Source organism: Mytilus galloprovincialis, chromosome 10 (genome assembly GCF_965363235.1).
Source record: "Mytilus galloprovincialis chromosome 10, xbMytGall1.hap1.1, whole genome shotgun sequence".
In the NCBI taxonomy this organism is placed as follows: Eukaryota; Metazoa; Mollusca; class Bivalvia; order Mytilida; family Mytilidae; genus Mytilus; species Mytilus galloprovincialis.
In genome coordinates this window covers 38,816,624-38,840,341 of record NC_134847.1, presented here as the reverse complement: position 1 = coordinate 38,840,341, position 23,718 = coordinate 38,816,624, and the positions used below count along the sequence as shown (strand labels likewise).

At 33.4% G+C, this 23,718-nt stretch overlaps 1 protein-coding gene across 1 annotated transcript; it reads right to left on the bottom strand.

Moving 5' to 3' along the window:
* Nucleotides 1-7,239: 7,239 nt before the first annotated feature.
* Nucleotides 7,240-22,877, bottom strand: LOC143047531 (myosin heavy chain, striated muscle-like). The gene is made up of 26 exons (XM_076220588.1): nt 22,574-22,877; nt 21,519-21,662; nt 20,922-21,106; nt 20,515-20,632; nt 20,149-20,241; nt 19,740-19,803; nt 19,327-19,529; nt 18,382-18,783; nt 17,719-18,066; nt 17,321-17,515; nt 17,007-17,094; nt 15,921-16,296; nt 15,131-15,596; nt 14,479-14,834; nt 14,134-14,281; nt 13,352-13,930; nt 12,831-13,027; nt 12,115-12,247; nt 11,666-11,882; nt 11,164-11,404; nt 10,516-10,969; nt 9,971-10,210; nt 9,537-9,737; nt 8,496-8,675; nt 7,966-8,008; nt 7,240-7,533 (listed from the first exon to the last, which is right to left on the bottom strand). The coding sequence occupies exons 1-25, from the start codon at nt 22,772-22,774 to the stop codon at nt 8,003-8,005; spliced, it is 5,835 nt and encodes a 1,944-aa protein (XP_076076703.1). The 5' UTR covers nt 22,775-22,877; the 3' UTR covers nt 7,240-7,533; nt 7,966-8,002.
* Between the last annotated feature and the right edge of the window lie 841 nt (nt 22,878-23,718).

Genomic DNA, 23,718 nt, shown 5'->3' with positions numbered 1-23,718 from the left:
CGCTTGTCGTCATCACTGATTTTTTTAGGGGTGCATGACATGTGCGCCAATTTTTTTAATTGCGTCGAAACAAAGTTTTCATTTGTGCCAATTATTAATTTTTCATTAGCGCAAATTTAATTTCAACAAATAAGATCGGGTACATTTTAGACAATTACTGTTAAAACTCACAGTTAAACTCAGTCCGATGTTAAGTTAACAGAAGAAACTAAGCAAAATGTCAACGATTAACATTAATTAACAAGGATCACTACCAATATACTGGAACCCTGTTGGGTTCACTTATCGCTACACTTCGGTGTGGAGATTTAGATGAAATACGGCGGTTACTGATATGCCAGCTCAAGACTTTAATTAAGACTGATTGAATGAATATGTCTTTATCATATCATGGAAGTATCATATTGACTTCCATGTTAAAAAAATTATCCACAATTCCTCACAGTAGGTGTTTCGAACCATGCCGTCATCAACTTATCCATCTCGAAATCTCACTTCGACCTCCCAGTGATGGGGGAAGGGGAAAATGACAGACGGAAGCGTTATTTTTGTTATTCTGTCAATAAATTGTATAAAACTTATATCAATTCTTGTGGTTGCCTGTAAATTGGCACAAATGATTTTTTTTTTAAATTGTGCAAGTGAATATTGAAATAAAAAAAATGGCGCGATTAAAGTGCAGATTGGCATGAATGAAAAACGCCGGTTAATATTTAAAGTGGTAAACATTTGCATTTAAGGTGGGACTATATTTGTAGACAACGAACACATTATGGAATACTCAAATGGCAATTAACTCTTTTTTATTTCTTTAAGGTATGTGTAATGTACAGTTGTTGATTATGTAAATACTTTGAGAAGTCAGAAATATTTTTCAATACTGTGCTATTTTATTTGTCCAGTGAAATGTCCCGTTTTTAAGATTCATAATTAAGCATATTTCATTTCTTTCGTTTAATTCCTTTTTTATAGTTTTGATCGATAAATTTATATATGTATTCATCTTTTTACTTGTGTTGCTTCAGTTTACATTATTTCACTAATCACAAAACTTTGAATAAATCAGTTTTTGGTTCTATGTTTAGGGTAGCATTAGCCTTTTTATGCCCTACCTGTGGAGGGGCATTATGTTTTCCTGGTCTGTGCGTCCGTCCGTTCGTTCGTCTCTCCGTCCGTCTGTCCCGCTTCAGGTTAAAGTTTTTTGGTCAAGGTTGTTTTTGATGAACTTGAAGTCCAATCAACTTGAAACTGAGTACACACGTTCCCTATGGTCTGATCTTTCTAATTTTAATGCCAAATTAGATTTTTTTTTACTAAATTTCACGGTCCATTGAACATGGAAAATGATAGTGCGAGTGGGGCATCCGTGTACTTTGGACACATTCTTGTTTTACCTTCATTTTAAATGTAGTTAAAAGATGCAACCTTTGCAGAAGACCAATAGTTCCTTTTCCATAATTGATAAGTAAACGCGGACCGCGAAGAAGACACCCACTGACTTGCCTGTTTGAAAAAAGAAACGTATCATTATAATCGTTCATAGTTTCTAACAACACTTCATCGAACGCAAGTCATCTCGTGAATATTAAGACCGGCTGTTATCGCCTGCTAGCTTCACACTAGTAATAAAAAGATGTGGTATGATAGCCAATGCTACAACTCTCCATAAGAGACCAAATGACACAGAAATTATCATCTACATTCTTCAACAATGAGCATAGCCCATACCGCATAGTCAGCCATAAAAAGCCCCAAAAATCACAAATGTAAAACAATTACAAACGAGAAAACTAACGGCCTAACTATGAAAAAAAAAACAATTATGTAACACATTAACAAACGACAACCACTGGATTACAGGCTCCTGACTTGGGACAGGCACAATGTGACATACATGTATACAGAATGTGGCGGGGTTAAACATGTTAGCGGGATTCCAACCCTCCCTCTAACCTGGGACAGTGGTGTAACAGTACAACATAAGATCGAACTATAAAAATCAGTTGAAAAAACCTTAACTCATCAGATGGATACAAATTGAAATACATCTAACAAAAACAAAAACACATATATATACTAGTCAACAAAAGAAACGATATACGACTTATTTTTTTCAAATGAAAGATGAAGTTTTCCGTTTATAGGACCAATATTTAAGGTAGTAATATTTAATGACCATGGAAATAAAAATACGTTTAAAATAAATTTTTTTGCTTTCATGACGTCATTTGGCGAAATTTAATTTTTTGACAAAATTTACATAAAACGACAATTCTAAAAACAGAAGTTCCAACTAGTGATGTCAACCTCTCATTTGAAGATAAAGACAATATTTACCATCGATTCTTTTTTTTTTAAATCGTAAAGTGTCTGTTTATTTATAAATCAAAGTTCGACCCCACAAGAAATCGTTAGAATGTAAACATTATCAATTGATTTACCATTGACAGTATGTGTAAAGCGAAATTAAAAAAAAAAACGTTAATAACCTTAAAACTAACTCAAAAGGTTCCAAATTTATAGTGTGTTGTTTACATATCTAAATTTATTTGAGACGAAAACATTTTTTTCTTTTTTTTTTTTGCATTTTTTAAGATTTCAAAAAACACTTTTTTTTACCAAAAATAAAAAAAAAAAAAACAATATTTCACCCATTAGTTGCAATGTGAACATAACTTGATTAGCATATTGAATATTTATAAACAAATTTGAAAATTCATTTAATACTTAGAAAATTGTGTGTCCAACTTTCCGCAAAAATAATTTGCACCCTAAGATCTTTTACACGGAATTTAGTTACTTTCCAAAAGTTTTTGATTTTCATTATCATATGTGCATACATTGCAAATGAAAGCTTTTTAAAATAGTGTATCTCATTTTGATTTTGTTTTAAAACTTTTTAATAGATTTTATTCTAAAGTCGTGTATCGTTTCTTTTGTTGACTAGTATAGTACTTGTATATCCCAACAACAAAAAGACACTAAATACAGGTCTAAGGGTACTGGCAGTTACTGACAGCTAGTTCACAGCCACTTACAACTCATAATAACAAAACACAAAAAAAGAAAAAAAGACATGCATGTAACTAAATTATTAATCAGAACACATCCAACCTCCAATGGATTTAGTGTAAAGACGTCATAAACAATCAGAGAAAAACATGATCTAGTGCAATACCAAGATATAGGTAGCGACATGGATGTTTAAGTGTATAGATCTATAACAATAATATGTATTTTGCTTTTAATTTACTGATAACAAACTCCGTTATGTTTTGTTATCATAATTCTGACTTTATTTCCTATGTACGGACGATATAAAAAAAGGACATATGAATAATAACAAAATAGTAGTCTCAAATTCCCTATCCGTGATCTCGGATTGATAATCCGTTATCTTTAACTTGCAATCGGTTATTTAAGATTCGAAAGCCGTAATCTTGGATTTATAATCTGTTATCACGGATTTCAAACCCGTGATCTTCGATTTATAATTCGGTATCTCGGATTCTCAATTTGTGATCTTCGGTTAATAATCCACCATCTCAGATTTCTGTAATCTGGGATTGATAACTATTGATCTCGAATAGATATTTTATTATCACAGACTGACAATCAGTGATCTCGGTTTAATAATCAGTGATCTCGGATTTATAAATAGTGATTTATAAATAATAATCCGTCATCTCGGATTCCTAATCAGTCATCTTGAATAACTAATATATGATCTCGGATTGATTATCCTTTATCTCAGATTCACGATGCGTCCTATCGTCTAAAATATCAGTGAACTCGGATTCCAGATCCGTTAAATACGATTAATAAATTGTTATCTCCAATTCCTAATCAGATATCTTGGAATAACAATCCATGATCTTGGAGTAATAATCAGTTATCTCGGACATCAAATCCCTTATCTTGGATTGATTATCCGTTTTCTCTTATTCCCAAAATTGATCTCGGATTAATGATGCGTTATCTTGGATTCCTAATCCGTAATCTCATATTGATAATCTGTGATCTATGATTCCAATTAGTAAAGCCGGGGAGATATTATATAGTATGTGCACTCAAGTATAAAAGTATAGATATACAAGCATTTTAGCATGATAAGGTGTATTCATCCTGAACATTTTAAATAATCTAACAACTTGTTTACAGCCGATTACTTTGAGTGTGTAGGCAAAGTTAATATGTTTGGTTAGCTTGCTTGTTAGCTGAACCTTGGAGTCATTATTAGGTTTGGTAAACTACCCTCCAGAGTAGACTAGTCCGACAGATAACCAATCTATCAGTTTGTTTGACTAGGCTACTTAGAAAGGAGGATAGTATATCTGACCTAATAATGACTTCATGGTTCAGCTAACAAGCAAGCTAACCAAATATATTACCTTTGCTTACATACTCAATGAAATCGGCTGTAAGAGTTATTGTCCCATAGAAATTGATTTTTCACCTATCTTATTCTCGACTGCGACGATAGCTGCGGAAAGCAAGACATAGGTGTTGCTTTCCTGGTGGATGCAAGGCCGGTGAGGCCTATAAAATTGTTAAGTATTCATCGTTTGATTGCGTTGAAAATCAAAGATATAATTTTTACGGCCGTACTAGTAGGTCTTTTTCATAGGCACTATTAGTGAGAATTCAGTGAGGTTTTGTATAAAATTGCATTACATATCTGTGTGGCATCCATTTTGAGGCCCTGTCCCATAGGTTGTGGTACAGTGATTTTAAATTAATAATCAATGTTGCTGTTCATAAGATTGTCTCTTTTTTATTATCTGCCAACATGGCCGACAGACGAGAAATATCCCTTTTCCAACAATTTATTAGCAGTTCTGAGATAACATATATTAATTCGATATCACGGATTTTTTTATGTGTTCCTTTATGGATTCCGTACCTGTGACCTCTTTTCCTATATTCGTCCCACGTTAGGATGGGTTGAGCATATTTCCTATGTGCCTGTCCGAAGTCAAGCACCTGTAGTTCAGTGCTTCATGACTGTCATATTTGTTCTTCGGAACTTATATATTGTAAATAAGGCCGTTAGTTTGGGTTTTTTCCCGTTGACTTCTGTGAATCTAGACGAACATCCTTTTCGTGTCAGTACTGTCGAACAGTAAACTTACGAGTGTTATCAGGCTAAATAGTATTTAGACTGCAGTTGTATAAGCATATATGTATGATCTTATTCACACGGAAACTATTTGATTCTGCACCTTCGGTCATAGTTCAACATAACGTATACAGTCGAGACACATCTCTGTATATCAAAAGTCAGGAGGCTAGTACTGTGGATTGGTTTTTCTTTAAATTGTTTGAAGTTTGTTTGTTTGTTGTTGTTTTTTTGGGGTCGGAGTGGTAATTCTCTATTTCCATTTATGATATATTTATTTTCCTTTCAACCAGGATTAAAAAACAATCCTTAATGAATTTGCTATTTTCATTTCTTGTTATATTGTTAAAGATAGTATTCGTTGAGCTCTAGCTGCTTTATGGTTATTTTTTCGTAAGGATGTTGTCTCATTGGCGTAACCAACAAATCTCCTTTCACGTAAATTTATTTGTACAATTGAAGATTCCCAAGTAGATTCACTTCCAAGAAAAGTATACGGGACCAAAATCGAAGCACCAACAGTTAATTCCCGGATGTAAGAGTTTCTGTTGAACCTCGACATACATGAAATGTGTTTGTTTTTATTTCTACGTCATTTGGTCGCTAGTGGGCAGTTCAGTCTCATTTTAATCGTACCTTTAACCACTTCTTCTTAGGCCGTGTTCACATTGACCTAAACTCGGTGTTGTGTTAGTGTAAACTAAACACAATTACGTTCCCACTGATAAAACTCAATGTTTACATGTAGTTTAAATCATGTTTTGTCTACATGCAGTCGATAGTCAATGTAGGTCTTGTGTAGGTTAAGTGTACACACAACTAAGCATGTAGAACATTAATTTTACCATGTATATTAAAGGAAGAAACGATTTTTGAATATAATTTATATTTACAAGTATTAAAAAAGTTCTTTACAGAAATATTTGTCTAAATTTGATACATTTATTTAGTTATAAAAAAAAACTTTACGTAGTTTTATTACCCCTGATCAAGACTCAAAGCATCATCATTGCAGAACACATAATTCATTTGAAAAGGTCTTCCCGAATCGACTGGACGTACACAGAGATATTTTCCACTCGTCCTTACTCAAGCAACAATTCACTCATAAATGCATTACTTAAAAAAGTGTGAGGTAAATTGTATTTTTTGTCTAGTATATCAGATCCGTTAAAATACACATAGAAATAAATAATCTCAATCCTTTTTCTTCATCTGTAAGCGCGCTGCTGCAGCTTACGTTTACTAATGCGTAATCGAGACATATTTAATATCTTTAAACTACTGCAAATCATCAAAATGGCTTTCAGAAAGGATCAGCTACTTAACTTCAAAGAGGGGGGTATGGGTTTTTATTTTCTGAGTCAGATTTTTTTTTCGCGCGAACGTTTTTATTCAGGTTTTTTTTCGATGCTAGCAATCAATTTTCTTTTTATTATATAACACTTTAATGTTTGGCCGTTATTTTTCTCGTCTAAATTGTCACAAATTATTTCACATGGTAAATGTCGGGCCTTTCATGAGAAGCCTTCTATAAGGTATGGACTTTTCTCATTGTTGAAGGCCGTAGCGTGACGTATATCCACTTCATTAAAACTCTGGGGGTAGTTATCTTATTGGCAACGATACAAAATTTGCTTATTTTTATAAATTAAATGTTTACCATATTGCATACAGCCTTCTTTAGTGAGTACAATTAAAATATAATCATTCATTATTCGTAAAAAAGACATTATTTATATATCAGACGTTTGCATGGAGCACGGGGTATCATCCTTAGTTTTAGGTAGGGTTTGTGTTTTATATATCAGAGGTTTGCATGGAGCACGGGGTATCATCCTTAGTTTTAGGTAGGGTTTGTGTTTTATATATCAGAGGTTTGCATGGAGCACGGGGTATCATCCTTAGTTTTAGGTAGGGTTTGTGTTTTTCTATGTTTTGTTTTGTATACCGTGTTGTTTGTCTTTTGGTCTTTTTTCGTTGTGTTTTTTTACTTGGCCTTGTTTGATTATTTTCAATTACGAAGTTTGAATGTCCCTTTGGTATCTTTCATCTCTCTTTTATAATTGTTGACTCCTTAATTATTCCATCAGGTTGTTAAACACTAAAAAGCAGAAGACTTCAAGTTTGTTCATTTGTATTTATTTGCAGGACTAACAAAAAGTTATCTATGTAACACAAATCCTAGAAAGGTCATACAGACAATAATTATACATTTACATGCCAGTGATCGCTGTAAAATTAGACTTATGAAATTGAATAAATAATTAAATAAATAATTCAATAAGTTAAAAGTTCAATTGACAAGTTCTCAATTATAACGTTCATTTCACACGTAACTACATAATGGTCTTCTTCACTCCCTGGTTGTGTCACATGATAAAGGGTAAATTAGAGTTGTCTCCCGTCTTAGTCTGAAAAAAAGAAAGAAATTATATAAAACACTGATTTGTAATACAAAAAACAAGTGTTCATTTAACATATAATGTTTATTAACAACTTAACAAATGTAAGGGTGCACGGGTGTCAATATCAAGTAGGATCTGCTTACCCTTTTAGGAGCACTTGAAATTATCCCCAGTTTTTGGTTTGGTTTGTGTTGCTCAGTCTTTGGTTTCGATCTGGTTTTTTTTTGTGTACTGTTGTTTGTTTGTCTGACTGTTTTTAGTCTTTTTTTCTTTTTAGCCATTGCATCGCCAATTTTTTTTTACCCACTAAAACATGTGTAATTTTTCATATATTTTTGATAATAACTAAGCATTTATAGTACTTCTGTTGGCATGTAAATTATATTGCTTTATAATTGGTCAATTAAACGTAATAGTCAATTACTGTTTCATAGTTACCTTTAATATCCATATGTCATTTTGTATGGAGCGCATCTTACTTCTGTAAAAGAAAAAAGGAAATGTAACTATATGATAAAAAAAATCTCGACGCCCTTTATCAATCATTACATGTGGAACCAAACATAATACATGTATGTATAAATGCAACAACAACTAGATTTGTAGTTGCTAGCAATAACGGATGGCACCCTTCCCCCATTGCCAGACGAGCGGCAGCCATTTTCAAAATTCCAAAGTCAAAGATCTCAACTACACATGTATGCGAATTATTATTTTTGCAAAGTTTCATTAAGTTTGGAGCATTTTAATTTTTTTGACATTTTAGCTGTTTCCATGGTAACGGCGGTCATTTAAAAAATTCCAAAATCAAATTGCAAATAGCCGTTAAAATAGCCATGTCCTTGATTCAAAATGTTTAACTGTTGCTATTAGTACTACTGATGTTGTATTCGTTTCCATTATCGAATGTTGATTGCAAATTTACCAATTGGTAACCATGATATAATTTAACTAATACTACTACTTACTGATGGACTCATTCTGCTAATAGATACACTTTTTATTGTTCTAGAACTGGAAACTGAGCTACGGCTTTTGGAACGAAGTTTGTTCAGGGATGCTTCTGAACTCTCTGCACGTTCTTCTGCATCTTCAACCTCGCTTTGGGCTTTGCGGTATTTAGACAGATTAATTGCAGCAATTTCTTCCTAAAGTTGAAAAAAAAAGTAAAAATTTCGGTAAAAATTCAATTTAATTGTTTCAGATAAACTTTGTGGGAATCAACTAGAAATGACTTGGTGTAAAAATTGTATGCATAAATGATGCGCCTTATAACCTATGAATCCGACAATTGATCCCAGATGACCATTAATTACTAATTGTGCTATGTTAGTAACAATTAAGCAGGCACATGTTTTAATGTAAATACACTAATTAGTTACCAGATAATTAATTGATGTCCAATATACTTATTATTACTACAGTATGTGTTTGTACTGCATAACCTACTTGTAAAAACATTGCCGTTTTATGGAGATCTTACTGCAAAATCATCAATCAGTAAGGGAGCAACTATTTAACATCAAGAGGGGTATTGATTTTTGTCTAAGTCAGACCCTTTTTTTTCATTTCATTTTTGTTTTCGCTTTCAAGAAAATTCTTTTTTCAAAATATGACACTATCAGGTATGGGGATAGTATCGACTTAGAATTAATTTTTTTTGCCATCTGCACGCTTGACCACAATATTTTTTGTATAATTAACTTTACAATTAAAAACTACATTATTGGGAAAGCACCATTTTTAAAAACCTTTTCTTCATTACAAATAACTATGATTTAAGATTCAAAGTTCAGACAAATATACAAAAAAGAGGTAGAAGAAATCATGTGGACATTATAAATCGCAGTAAATTTGTCAAATACAATGACAAAAAAGAAAGACAACGAAAACACAAGCAAGTCCTCAAAGCCCTGCATAGAAAACTTATGACTGATGAACACGAGCTACTACTGAACACTGGGGATGATCGTAAGTGCTCCGAAAGGGTAAAAAGATAAATAGCTTACAGCTTCCTCGACTTGACGTTTGTATGTCTTGACTTTGCATTGCAGTTTGTCCATCATATCTTGAAGTCTTTCTTGCATCTTGCGATCTTCATCACATTGGAATGCCAGTTCTTTCATTCTGCGGTCAGCCTTGCGCATATTTTTCTGTGTTTCAGCATGGCGACGTTGTTCATTGTCCAATTCACTCTCCAGATCCCGGACCTGATAAGGGAATACGCATCATAATAATGTATCCAATATAAATTTCACTAACGATTTTTTGAACAGCGGTGTAGTATTGCATTTTTATTTTATCAAATACATTAATTCAGAAAACAATGAACTTGTTATATTTCTTTAAATTATAAAAATTGAAAGAAGAAAAAAAATCATTGAATTATGTCTGGTTTCAAGATCCCCAATTTCCTCCTTTGAGTTAATGTAATGTGACTTACTCTCTGTTCCAACTTGGCGATGACTTTTTTGCCTCCTTTTACACCGCTTGATTCTGATTCGTCGACACGGATATGTAATTCCTTGATGGTAATTTCCAAAGATTTCCTGATTTTCTCGACCTGAGCACTGTGTTCCTGTTCAGATCTGAGTTCATCAGCAATTCTTGCGGTATCCATAAGGGCTCTCTTAGCACGGTCATCAGCAGCCTTGATCTCGCTTTGAAGTTCATCAAGATCAGCCTGAGCAAAAAAGTATGAACCATATTAAGTATACATCAAGACGCCTTTTAAATTCAAAAGTAAATTTAAGACTTAAATCATAATTGTCTAAGTAGTTTACTTTAAATATTGAATAACGTTATACTTTAATTTGCTTTTGATTTCAATAATTCTTTTCCTCGGAGTTCAATATTTTTGTGATTTTACTTTTTATTTTGGACAATGTAAATCACTTTTGCATTGGAAATAATTGCATAAAAAGTAATACTAATTCTACATTGCAGAAAATCGGGCTTGATCTTAAATTAAAAATACAAAGTACTTACAGACATGGCTTGCATATCTCCCTCGACCTTTCTCTTCTGAGCCTGTGCTGAACTGACTTGAGCGGCCAATTCATTGATGCGATCTTGTGCTTCATAGAGTTCACCTTCAGCAACCTTCCTTGCTCTCTCAGACTGTTCAAGAGCTGATCTGACCTCATCGATTTCGCTGATAAGGACGTTGCAACGTCTCTCAGTCAGAACGTAAGATTCACGTGACTCATCACGTACACGAGTTTCTGATTCAATCTTGATGTGGAGTTCTTGAATTTGAAGGATATATCTCTTCATGTTCTTTTCAACCTCAGCCTTAGCTCTGGTTGCTGTATCAAGTGCCATCTCGAGTTCGTTGATGTCTTGTTCAAGCTTCTTTCTGATCCTGTGGGACTCAGCTTTGCCCTTAGCCTCTGCCTCCAAACTGATTTGCATGGATTCAAGAGCTCTCTGGTGATTGCGTCTGCAATTAAACAGTTAATATGCATTGAAGATTTGAAACTTTTGTTTAACTCGTTTAAACTTATTTTAAAAACATCCAACTTCAACATTAGGATTATCAATAATAAATGAAATTAAAACAAAATATTTTTATAACAGAAAGTTGACAATACAGAGCAACAATTTTTGTCAAATAAGTCATTTCTTTTAACATACCGAGTATTTTCAAATTCTTCCTCTTTCTCTTGGATTCTTCGATCAATGTCATTTCGGACAGTAGAAATTTCCAGTTGAACACGCATGACCTTAGCCTCCTCCTGTTCCAAAGAGGACTCTGCTTCTTCCAAAGCAGCTTGGAGTTCTTCCTTCTCCATCTCAAGACGTCTCTTTGCCTTTTCTATCTCGTGGGAGCTTCGGCCACCATCGGTAAGTTGGTCAGATACCTCACGGATTTCATCTACAAACATTTAAGTATTACCTATTATAATCTTCTATACTTTGCATATTCTGTGAATTTATTGAAAGACCTTTCGAAATCAAATGCTGAAAACAAACATTACAAATTGGCTTGTCTCACTGAACATTTAAGTATGAAATTAAAATGACTGGTGGTTAAAATTCAAAAAAGATACATGCTTACTTTAAAGACAGAATTACCATCTTTTAAATCCATATAGTTAAAAAAAAAAGTAATAAGATTTGCATTCGTATAGCTTACCAGCAAGATTTTTGTTTTCTCTTCTGAGAGACTCAATAGTGTCGTGGGACTCTTCATACTGAGCTTTCATTCTAAAGAGTTCAGCAGAGTAACTACGGGCCTCGTTATGAGCAGTGTCAACCTCGATCTGGAGTTCTTTAACTTTAACGGTCCATTCTTGGATAGTCCTGTCAAACTGTCTTTGCTTCTTTTCTACAGTACTGGAGCTAACATTTGACTGTAAAAGAAAATAAGAATATAAAAGTTGAAAAAATGTATCTAAATAATATTTTCATTTGTTTGCTATGTTAGCTATGAAAGGCTCCGACATGAAAAAACAATGCAAACGTTAAACACGTTTTATTTTGATCTCTTTTTTTCAAATGGGAAAATCATGTTTATTCTATCAGATTTTTATTTGGCTTCTATTAAAATAAAAAGATTACACAAATCTTTGCACTTATACTTACACGTTCAAGCTCAATAAGGAGGTCGTCAAGTTCTCCTTGCAGCCTGTTTTTAGCCTTCTCTAATCCACTTGCTTTAGCATTAGCCACCTCAGCTGCCTGTTCAGCCTCTGCCAATCTTGCAGCAAGTTTGCGTCTGAAAGGACAGACATTTTAAATGAATAATGCTGGCTAAACATGGGATATAATCTCTATGTTTTTTTTAATCAGGAAAATATAATAATTAACAACAGACTGTGTTTCTCCTTAGTACTTTCAAATGACAAATACAATTAAATACAAGACTGCTTTCATGAAATCATTATAAAATGTTGTTTACAATTTTACAATGAATCAAGTTGGCTGTCACTGCGAAACACAGTTTAATATAGAGCTATATAAATGTAAAATAGAAATAAATTAGAAACATCTATAGGGGCGCAACAACACAACTCGGTGGTGAAAACATTACCAAAATAATACAATTATTATCCACACCGCTCTGTGTCCACACTTTTTATAATTAATTATTATCCACACCGATCTGTGTCCACACTTTTTATAATCAATTATAATCCATATCGATTTGTGTCCACACTTTTTAAAATCAATTATGATCCACACCGATTTGTGTCCACACTTTTTTAAATCAATTATGATCCACACCGATTTGTGTCCACACTTTTTATAATACACACTGAAAATGAAAACTCATTCATCTACGACCTAAATATACATACTTTGCATCTTCTAACTCGTCTGTTTTGTTGGCACCTTCACTCTCGTATTTAGATCTCCATTGTTGTGTTTCGTTCTTTGCTCTCGAGAGTTGACGTTGGAGATCAGTCTTTGCCTCCTGTTCTTCTTCAAATGCTTCGCGTACTGCATCATTATCAGCACTCAAGTTTCTAATCTCACTCTGGAATTTCTGGCGTATCTATATAAAAACAAGTTTTTTCATTTACCAGCAATATACAATCGATCATTCTTAGGTAACACAAAACAATTTTAGCTGCACGTAGATTAAAATAATGGATTCGGTTCCAGTGTCAAATACAGAAAGTAGATAAAAAAAAAAAAAACTATAAAAGAGGCAAGTTTGGTAGTATTTCATTGTGATTGATATACTCATCATAGATACCAGGCGTCAGATTTTGTACGGCAGACGCACGTTTCGTTAGAAGCCAAAAAGACAATTCATTTGTATGGTTACATCAGACAAAAACTACATATTTTACATGTTTTATGATTAATAACTTACCCTTGTTTCATCTTCAAGTGAACGTCTGGTTTCTTCCAGTGTGGAGGTAAGGGAAGTTTTGTCCTTGGTCAAAGTGCCAATGACATGCTCAGCATCTTCCAGTTGTCGATTGACTTCGGAAACCTCACTCTGAAGTCTGGATTTTTGTGTATTGATTTCAATAATGGTTCTCTGGGTTTCTTCAACTCTGCTGTTCATTTCAAAGATTTGGGATTCCATCTGTTTGGAAACCTTGTCTGACACGCCCCTATTTTTCATGGAATGAGAAACTTGACTTTGGAGGTCGTCGAGTTCGCGTTTAAGGTCTTTTTTCTCCTTTTCTAATCTTGATTTCAGTTTGTTCAATTGATCGATTTGGTCAGCCATCTCGTTGGCAGATTCTTGTTGTTTCTTTCTAAACTGAGCAATTTGAGACTCATTTTGGAGAGTCATTTCCTCCATTTCACGGCGGAGTCTGATCAATTCTTGTTCACGTTTCTTGTTGAGATCAACTTGGGCCTGCGTAGCACCGCCTTGTTCTTCCAGTTGGGAACTAAGCTCGTCCAATTCCCTAGACAGTTCAGAACGTTGTTTCTCAACCTAAAAATAAGAAATATTGTAAAATAAAATGGCTTGCTCTGATTCTTACTATGGTTTATCTGAATGTTTATAAATATATTGACTTCTTTTATGAAATGAAAACAACCACTTTTGAAATAACTATCAGAGAAATATGACTATTCAAATGACTTATAACTTTAACATGATAACTATTATAATGTTAGAATTTAATATTGAAATACCTTAGCTCTTGCAGCTCTCTCGGCGTCCAATTCTTCTTCCAATTCCTCAATAATTTGTTGTAGATCCTTTATTTTCCTGTTCTGTTGAGCATTAACCCCTTCACAGTCCTCGATTCTAGAATTTAAACTGTTGATCTCGCCATCCTTCCTAAAATTTTAAATAATGGATTTTTTATATAAATTTAAAAACAGATCGACATTAAACTTATTTGAAACAGAAACGAACACAAACCAGACGAGAGGCATACACTAGTATGCCGAGTTTACATTCTGGGTAACAGGAACCAATTCTTTGGAAAGCTAAATATGTATAAATATAGGTAACAAAAGATATAATGTACAAACCTCCTATTGGCCTCTTCCAATTCTCTCTTGACACCTTCAAGTTCGTCTACGACTTCTTGTGTTGCCTTTAAGTCCTGTTCAACCTTACGCTTGGATTTCTCAACATCGCCTCTGATTTTCTTTTCTCTCTCTAAGTTATCTTCGAACTCGTCAAGAGTCTGTTCAAGTTTTGATTTCAGTTTTGTAAGATGATTGACTTTGTCTTCTTCCTTTTGGAGATCTTCCATTGTCTTTTTGTTAACCTCTTCCAAGTGTTTCTTTTCTTTGTTCATTTTGCCAATTTTTTCGTCTTGTTGTGCCATTTCACCTTGGAGAGTCTTGATTTGGCTTTCCTTGTGAGTATTATCTTGTTCAGCCTATTCAATAAAATCAACATCAACATCATTATCATTATCATTATCATTATCATTATCATTATGATATCAGTAAAACGAAAAACAAAAATGTTTTTTAAATTATACTAACAAAGCTTAGTGTCATGCCTTCATACTGGAAAATAGGATATTTTATATAATTCAACATTTATTGTTCCGTATGTTGATATAGTCCAGCATTTTAATTTGCCAGGTTGTATGGACTTCCCCGTTTTTCAAATTTGCATTGAAGTTCGATACTTTGTTAAAACATTTCCAGAAATATAAATCATGGTTACCTTGGTTAGGGATGTTTCGAGATCTTCGATGTCTCTCTTCAGCTCGGAATTTTCACCTTCCATTTTCTTCTTCAAACCTTCCAGCTCAGCAGCAGCATCTTCCTCATCAAGCAGACGTTCGTCCATCTCTTTCATTTGTGATTCGAATTCAGCCTTCTGTTGGATAAGTTGTTCTACTCTTTGTTCAAGGTCGATGACATTGTCTTGCTCAGATTGCAATTGTAAGTACGCTTCATTCTTCTGTTCCAACAATTCAACGTTCTTCATTTCAAGTTCTTTCTTAATCTTTTCAACCTTGGCTAGATCCTCTGACATTTTGTTCATCTCTTCGAGTTTCTTCTGCATTTCTTCCTCCTCACGGGCAATGTTTAACATAGGTTTGACCTTGGCATACATCTTCCACCATGTCCAGTTGCGGAGCAATAACCATTTTCTGATGTTACGCTGGATGACAGACAGACCAACTCTAATATAAAAAGAAAGTATGTGTTAAGGGTTTTGTGAAAATTTTTAAAATAGGATAGATAGGAAGTTAAGGATATTTTGGTGATAACATTTTTGTCTCGTTTAAAATGTGTCAATAAAAACTTTATGCATTTTGTGAAAATCAGACAAAGAAATAGTATAATAGAAGCATAAACATATTTTTTTATGACTTTTATTACAATCTTTTTAACTTCAAAATACTAATTATGAAGAAAGAAATAGTTTAAAATAATGGTAAAATAAACATTTGATATCAGTATGTTCTTTTATTTCAATAATTAAATGGTATAATACAATTACTAACCTCTGATCCTGAAGTTTCTTGTAGGCCTTCCTGATCAAAAAGGCTCTGACATGAGCTTGCATCATGGAAATGATAGCACCTAGACGCTCATCACGCATGCCTTCTAGGTTTCCAAGAACACCGGCTTTGAAGAAGACCTTAGTTCCTCCTAGTTTGTATTCTGCTGGATCAAGCTGCAAAGCCAACAGTACTTTTTCTGTGACAACTTTGCCGTCAACAAATCCCTGTGGAACAGCACTTGCAGCGAGAATGGAGTATCTTTGTTTGAATTCAGCATATATTATTCTACTTGGGAATCCTTTACGGCAAATACGGATTCCTTCGAGTACACCGTTACACTGAAGCTGGTTCAATACCAAAGAAGCATCAATAAGACCTGGAAACAATTCAAAATGCAAGTGTTAGCTTTCAAAAGAAGCGCACAACGCTATCGGACTACTCTCGTGGTAATAATCTTAATTTTCATCGTATACCCCACTTAAAAAATTTAAGCTTTTTCTTAAAATGATTTCAACATTATGTCATGTTTCTTGTTAAGCTATTCAATATATGCATAGACATCTCACAAACATGTTTAACCCCGCCGCATTTTGGCGCCTGTCCCAAGTCAGGAGCCTCTGGCCTTTGTTAGTCTTGTATTATTTTAATTTTAGTTTCTTGTGTACAATTTGGAAATTAGTATGGCGTTCATTATCACTGAACTGGTATATATTTGTTTAGGGGCCAGCTGAAGGATGCCTCCGGGTGCGGGAATTTCTCGCTACATTGAAGACCTTCTGCTGTTGTTTTTTTCTATGGTCGGGTTGTTGTCTCTTTGGCACATTCCCATTCTCAATTTTATTTATAGATAATTTTCTGTGTCAGTATTTAAAAAATATTTTTTTATACTTAATCCAGTTTGACTCTGATATTTTTTTAGGTTTTATTACCGGTTGTAAGATATAAAAGCACTATCTGATATGGACATTTAAAATAATTGACATATATTTGGAAGAACTGGTTAAGACACGATTTTCGTTGCTTAAACTCTGATGGCTAGAAAATCAATAACCATGTTAAAACGCGTATTTTGTTATACACATTTACCTGGCTGTTTCAGTTCGTTTGGAATGATACATCTGACGAAATGAGGATGGGTGGCGTACAAGTTCTTCATCAATTTGTTCAAAGATTCCTATGAAAATGAAAATGAAAATGATATTGTCAAAATACTATATAATGTAAACAAGTTGAAAATATTTATCTAGATATTTTATCTCATCAATTTAAACAATTTCTATATTTCAAGAGTTTGGAATGAATGGTAAAAAAACATATACAAATATAAGATCTCCAATGAATATTTGATTTTTCAAAATTAAGGAGCGAATTGAGTACACCGTCTCTATAGATTGACCTACCCTGTGTACGGCGGAGATGGTTTGGAAAGCAGAGGACTTCTTCTTCTTCTTGGGTCCACCAGCTCCTTCAGCGGGTGTTTCTGCTGCAAAGAGGGTCTGGACTAAGTGCTCCTTTGATTGTTGCAACAATGCTACTACAGTTTCGTTGATGGGATCCTTGTTTTTGTCCAACCATCCCTTGAGGTTATATGGTACCTTTGAGATTAGAGATAAAATAATTACTTTATTTCAACAGATGCGTAAACTGAGAATAAAAAAGAAAACAAATATAGTTTGTTCTCCATGCATTAAATTTTGATTTTCTTTGTTATGTATACATGCAATTGTACGTCATTTAACGTTCTCATTAAAGGTTTTGTCACTTCACAAAACATTTTTGTTACTATTTATATACTTACTACTCCGGCGTAATGGTGGAGTTCAAAGTCGCCATTCTTGCCCTTGGAAGCCTTTCCTGGTTTTGTGAAGTTGGGTGATTTACCCATGTGTTGTCCAAACATCATTTCTTTCAAGGACTTGTCATCAGCCTTAGGGAACATGCACTGTTCCTCAAGGATGGACAAGATACCCATAGGCTTCTCAATAAGATCGATACAGGCTTGCAAATCCATACCAAAGTTAATAAATTCCCACTGGATTCCTTCTTTCTTATACTCTTCCTGCTCCAGTACAAACATGGTGTAGTTGAAGAACTGTTGGAGTCTCTCATTGGTGTAGTTAATACACAATTGTTCGAATGTGTTGAACTGCGAAAAAAATATGAAATAACTGGTTATATATGCAACCGTCTTTTATTTCATTTATTTGATAATCAAGATGAAGACTAGAAATAAAAAGACTTTTCTTATGATATATATTTGTGTTTTTTTTTAATATTTCACGATGTTGTTAATTTATACTTAACTGTCTATGTTACTACATGGACACAATACAAAAGGCGCGACATATTTTTCATGAAACCTGTTCCAGTTTTGTTCAATCAGAAATAATTTGTTGCTGTGAATTTCAAATTTTGAAAAAAAGATAATATGATCGACATCATAAAATAATAAAGCACTTACATCAAAGATTTCAAAACCTGCAATATCCAGTACACCAATATAGTAGTTTCTCTTAGCTTTAGTATCAAGACTTGTGTTGACTCTCTTCACTAACCAGTTGAACACACGATCATACAAAGATTTGGACATAGCACTGATGGAGTTGACGACTTGATCTTTGGTACGAGACTGGGCCACGACCTCTGTGCCGACCTTGATCTTTGGTTTGACAAGACATTTAATGAAATCGTTTGAATTAACTCCTAGCAAGAATGAAACTTTTTCAGCCTCTGTGGTGCCGTCAGGTTCAGCTTGTTCCCCTCTCTGTTTGAATTTCATTTCACCCATGTGCAAGATAGAGGCGGTACACTTGTAACAACTCTTCTTCTCCTCGTTTGAGAAGCCCAGAATGTCGAAAGCTTCCTGAACAAAAAATAATAGAGGTTTAAATGTTTTGAGCCATATTTCATTTTAATATAATATCGTGATCATGCAAAAATCGGCATGGAGGAAATTGCTTCGAAACATTATCCTATGCTATATGATGCTTATAAAAAAAAGTTTTTGAGAAATCATTTCAATTTGGAAAATAAAATTGAGAATGGAAATGTACAGTGTGTCATACAACCCGACCAAAGAGCAGATAACAGTATTTTCGGTAAGACATTGAATAAACTTCACGTTTTATGTAAGGATCCTCGCAATTTGCCAGTATTTCAGATCAATAAAAGTTGAAGATAAATTAACAGAACAACTCTTCGTTTACCGAACTACACATACGTTTGCTATCCAATTTGAATGTATATATCTCATAAAAAGTCTTGATATTATCCGCGGTAAGAATTAAAGCGCTTCGGTTTCGAGAAGCATTATTTTCAATCGGCAATCCTCGGGAGAAACCGCTACTCTCAGATGAAGGTACGGAATCGGCCGAGTTGTGACGAATGGCATTATTTTTGTACTCACGTCCATAGCCTTCATTTCCTCACTATCATTAATGGAGTCTACTGTAAGAGCACCTTGGTTGATAAATGTATAAAGAGCTGGATCTGGAGTAACCAACATCATTTCATGATTGTCTGCCATGGCGGGTGTCAACAGCTGGTAGAACACGTGGTAATTTCTCTCAGCAGATAAACAGAAGGTGACACGGGACTTCTCCAGCAGATCTGTTAGAAAGAAATAAGTTAGTGTTACGGAATTTGTTAAAAAAAACGAGTTTAGAACAAGTTTTATCAGTTCCTTAAGAAATCTGTCTTATATGGCTTATATCCAATTTATGTATTCTAAGCCTTAGTTAATTTATTATGGAATAATAGCTTGAAACTTTCAAATATTTTTTATATAAAAAAGTATTTCAGAAACAATTAATTACTTACAAGTTTCAATATCAGCTCCAGCAATTTTACCATCAGGACCAAAGTGAATTCGGATAAACTTTCCCTGTAAAATAGAAAAAAAATATTTCTTTTCAGAAACAATGTCAACGTTTCGAAAATTAATTTTAACGAAGTAGAAAGAAAAAAAACTATAATCATCTATCAAAATACATTTAATTTTCAGACACAGATACACTGCATTGTTTTGGTTAAAAGATGAATATACTTATAACTTGTATTTATAGTTACTAGAGTAATAAATCATTTAGTATTATTACCAACAAAAGTATTGCGGTTGTCCATGCTGTTATGAAAATGATTCTGTTACTTGTATTTGTAGGTACTATACGATTTTAAACGTTCCAAAGTGAGAAATAACAAGTTAACACTGCATTTTGAATATACTTACGAATCTTGATGAATTGTTATTTCTGGTAGTCTTGGCATTACCGTAGGCTTCAAGTACAGGGTTAGCCTGAATGATCTGATCTTCTAATGAACCCTTCAAATATACAAACACATCTTTTAATGTACAATAAAAACAAATATAATGAACCCTACAAATATAATGAACCCTACAAATATACAGTACCCCTTTTAATGTATAATGAAAACAGATCTCATTTCAAAAATTAAAAGTTCAAAACAAAGTAGCTGCTAAGTAAATTCCATTTAAAAATTGTCTCATCTTACTGTTTTTAATGGTCAACACTTTTAATACATTTACATTTCAAACTGACAAATAATATAAATGATAGTATGTATGACTATTCACCTTCTTAGAGGCTGCTTCTGATTCCTCGTCAGATTTCTTTCCAAGAGAGGCAGCGACCTTGGCGAAGTACATGATAACTTTTTTGGTGTTTTCTGTCTTTCCTGCACCGGATTCACCTCTGTAAGGGAAAATGATTTGAATGACATGAAATCGATTTTATTTTATTCAGAGCTTGAAATGATTTATTGGAAGTAAGAAAGAAAAATTAAGAAAAATTATCGAAGGCCGTTTATGTACACGAAAAAGAACTCATTCAACACAAAGATTTGAATGTTCACATTAGATCTCTTTTTTTATTATTATTATTTTCAGCTGTACTTTCCTATATTTTGTTTGTAATACAACAATGATTTTAAGGGTTTAACCAAATTATAAAAAATACCGAAAAATATATTTTTAGATCTTACGTAATCAAACAAGACTGGTTTTCACGATCTTGCACCATGGACTGGTAAGCATTGTCAGCCACAGAGAACAAATGGGGAGGCATCTCAGTCTTCCTCTTGCCCTTGAATTTAGCAACAACGCTGTCTGTGTAGATTGGCAGACGCCTGTAGGGATTGACGGCAATACAGAAGAGTCCAGAGTAAGTCTGTAAGGCAAAGATAAAATTGCTATATTCAAATATAAAAACTAGTGTGGACACAGATCTGTGTGGATAGTGTGTTTGGATGTTTGACAGTGTTTTCTGACAAAAAGAGGTCTCTGGATATCCCAATAGAGTATTATGTTGAACTGTTTAAATATGAAAATAAAGAGATGTGGTGAGATTGCCAATGAGACAACTTAACAAGAGACAAAAGTATATTTTATCTAATTCCAAGGATTCCTTTCTTTTATATCAATATTTAAATGGCCATTACGAAGGAAACAGAAATTTGCAGTAGTAACATATTTTGTCATTGAAATCAAATTAACTACTAAAAAATTAACATAAAGTGCAACATGAAGACAGAAGGAATTTTTAACAACAATTCTCTGCCTTCAATGATTAACAAACTTACGTAAATAAGTGAGTTTGAATATCTAGCTCTAAGATTGTGAAGTACAGAAGCTTCGTTTAAGAATGTCATGTTGGCCATATCTTCAATCATTTCATATTTTGGTGGATTCATCTGTTGGAGGTCATCCTTTTTAACTGTTCTGTCCTGTAAAGAAATAAAACATCTCTGGTGAGTATAATGAAGATCTGATTGGGATTCTATTTTTCTTATTCTTTAGACCATTCTTCTCTATTCTTGATCTGTATTGCTTATTTTTCTCTATTTTTTAAATATTTATCCATTTTTCTCTTATTTTTTGTGGCATATTTTTCTATATTCTGATTGTTTTTGTCCTTTTAACTGCATTTTTTGCAATGGTGGATTATTTACGTCCAGGTGTCAAATATTATATGTATCTTCAAAACTATACTATGCTTAAGTGATAGGATCGTGATAATTACCATAATTTTTTCGTCTTTCCGATATCAAGTAATAATTTATTTCCAATACATCGCGTGTTAATTATCTAACATCGTCTCAAGCATTTTATGTCACAGCGTACAAGTACTCTCTTAACATTAAATATAAACCAAACAGTTAAGGATGTACGCTATTCTTGATTTTGTCAATTTGTCAGATATTTGAAAAACTTTAATTTGAGTGCCAATATAAAATGTGCTCGCTAACATAATTTATTACATATAGTTTTAAAATCACTTTTTGAACATTTTTGAAAATATTTGATATTTTTCATAGTTCTTGCGAGAAAATAGATCACAATGTTAAATGTATAAAAATACAGATACACATGTATAATCAATTCCCGTCTATATATATGAATTAAATATAAATCTCCAAAACAAAGCAATGAGCTTTAATTTTTCTGATTTTTAATTTAATTTCTTTAGATCCTATCGTTCATTTTGTTTTATAAGATTGTTATTTAAAACAGAGGAGCGAACATCTTATAAAGCATTAATAAAAATAAATCAGCTCTATTTATATAAAACCGTAGGCTAAAACAAAGGTAAAGCACCCGAGATAAATAAATATATAAGGATAAAAAAGGACTGTACCTGGTTAGAGTCGATACATTTCACTGTAATATCATCTCCTTTAGTGGACTGAATTTCAGCCTTAACAAATCCTTCTTTATCGTCGGGAATCCAGCACATTTTCTTGCCATCGAATTCCTTGGTTTGTTGCGCCAATAACTTCTTCCTATCTACCATTAAGTATGGATAATCAGGATCCTTGGGGTCGATTTGAGACGCCATCTTGATATAGCGAAAATGTAAAGGAGACTTTATATACTCTGGACAAGTCCGTTTAGAATTGCCGACACAGCTCTAGCTCTGCAAAAGAATAGCTCTAAATGTCAAGGATCGAAGAGAAGAAAAAAGTTACACTTTCGGGTGTTAAGTGATTGATTCCCTGTCTAGCAGTTGAGTTTTTTTTCAAAAAGGAAGCACCAAAGAAAGCATATTACTTTCAATTATTTTCCCGTTATTTTCCGTTCTATAGTACTAATTCAAATCCAATAAAAATAAAATAATGTTAAATGTTCAGCCTCCCTTGATTATATTAGTCATTATCGGTTCAGTATTTGAAAAAAATCTTGAAAATATTTTAAGCTTGAAATTTTTAGGTATATGGTACAAGGGGAAAGGAATGAAGGGAAACACGCTGTAATACTTACAAGTCTACAAATCTAAAGCTGTCCTGGCAAGGGTTTCTGGAGTTTTTATACTATATTAATGGACACCGATTAGTTTACTGTAATCTGATTGGCTGATCACTGTCATTGTCGGTTTTTGGAAAGCGATGATACTAATACCATGGCCAGATTATTCAACGGGGTGCTAATTATCTCCAGATATTGATGCTTCTTCTGGCACTCAATCATTGATCATATAACTTCCAAGTATTAGTATGCAATCGTGTAATATTATGTACTATGGATGTTGCAATTGTTTGGGATGTAATTTGTTTTAATGTATTCCACTTCTGAATTATGGATTTAGATTTTTCATTTTATTGATTATTGCACACTTTTTATGTATCAAAATAGAATAACGAGCAATAAGTTCGTATTTTGCATAAGAAATGTGTACTAATAAATAAAGTTTAGCAACAAAAGTTCTGAATGAAAATAAAGCAAAACAAAATCCCAATTTATCTTTAATTTTTGTATTTTCTTAATCGTCATTTATTTATGTAT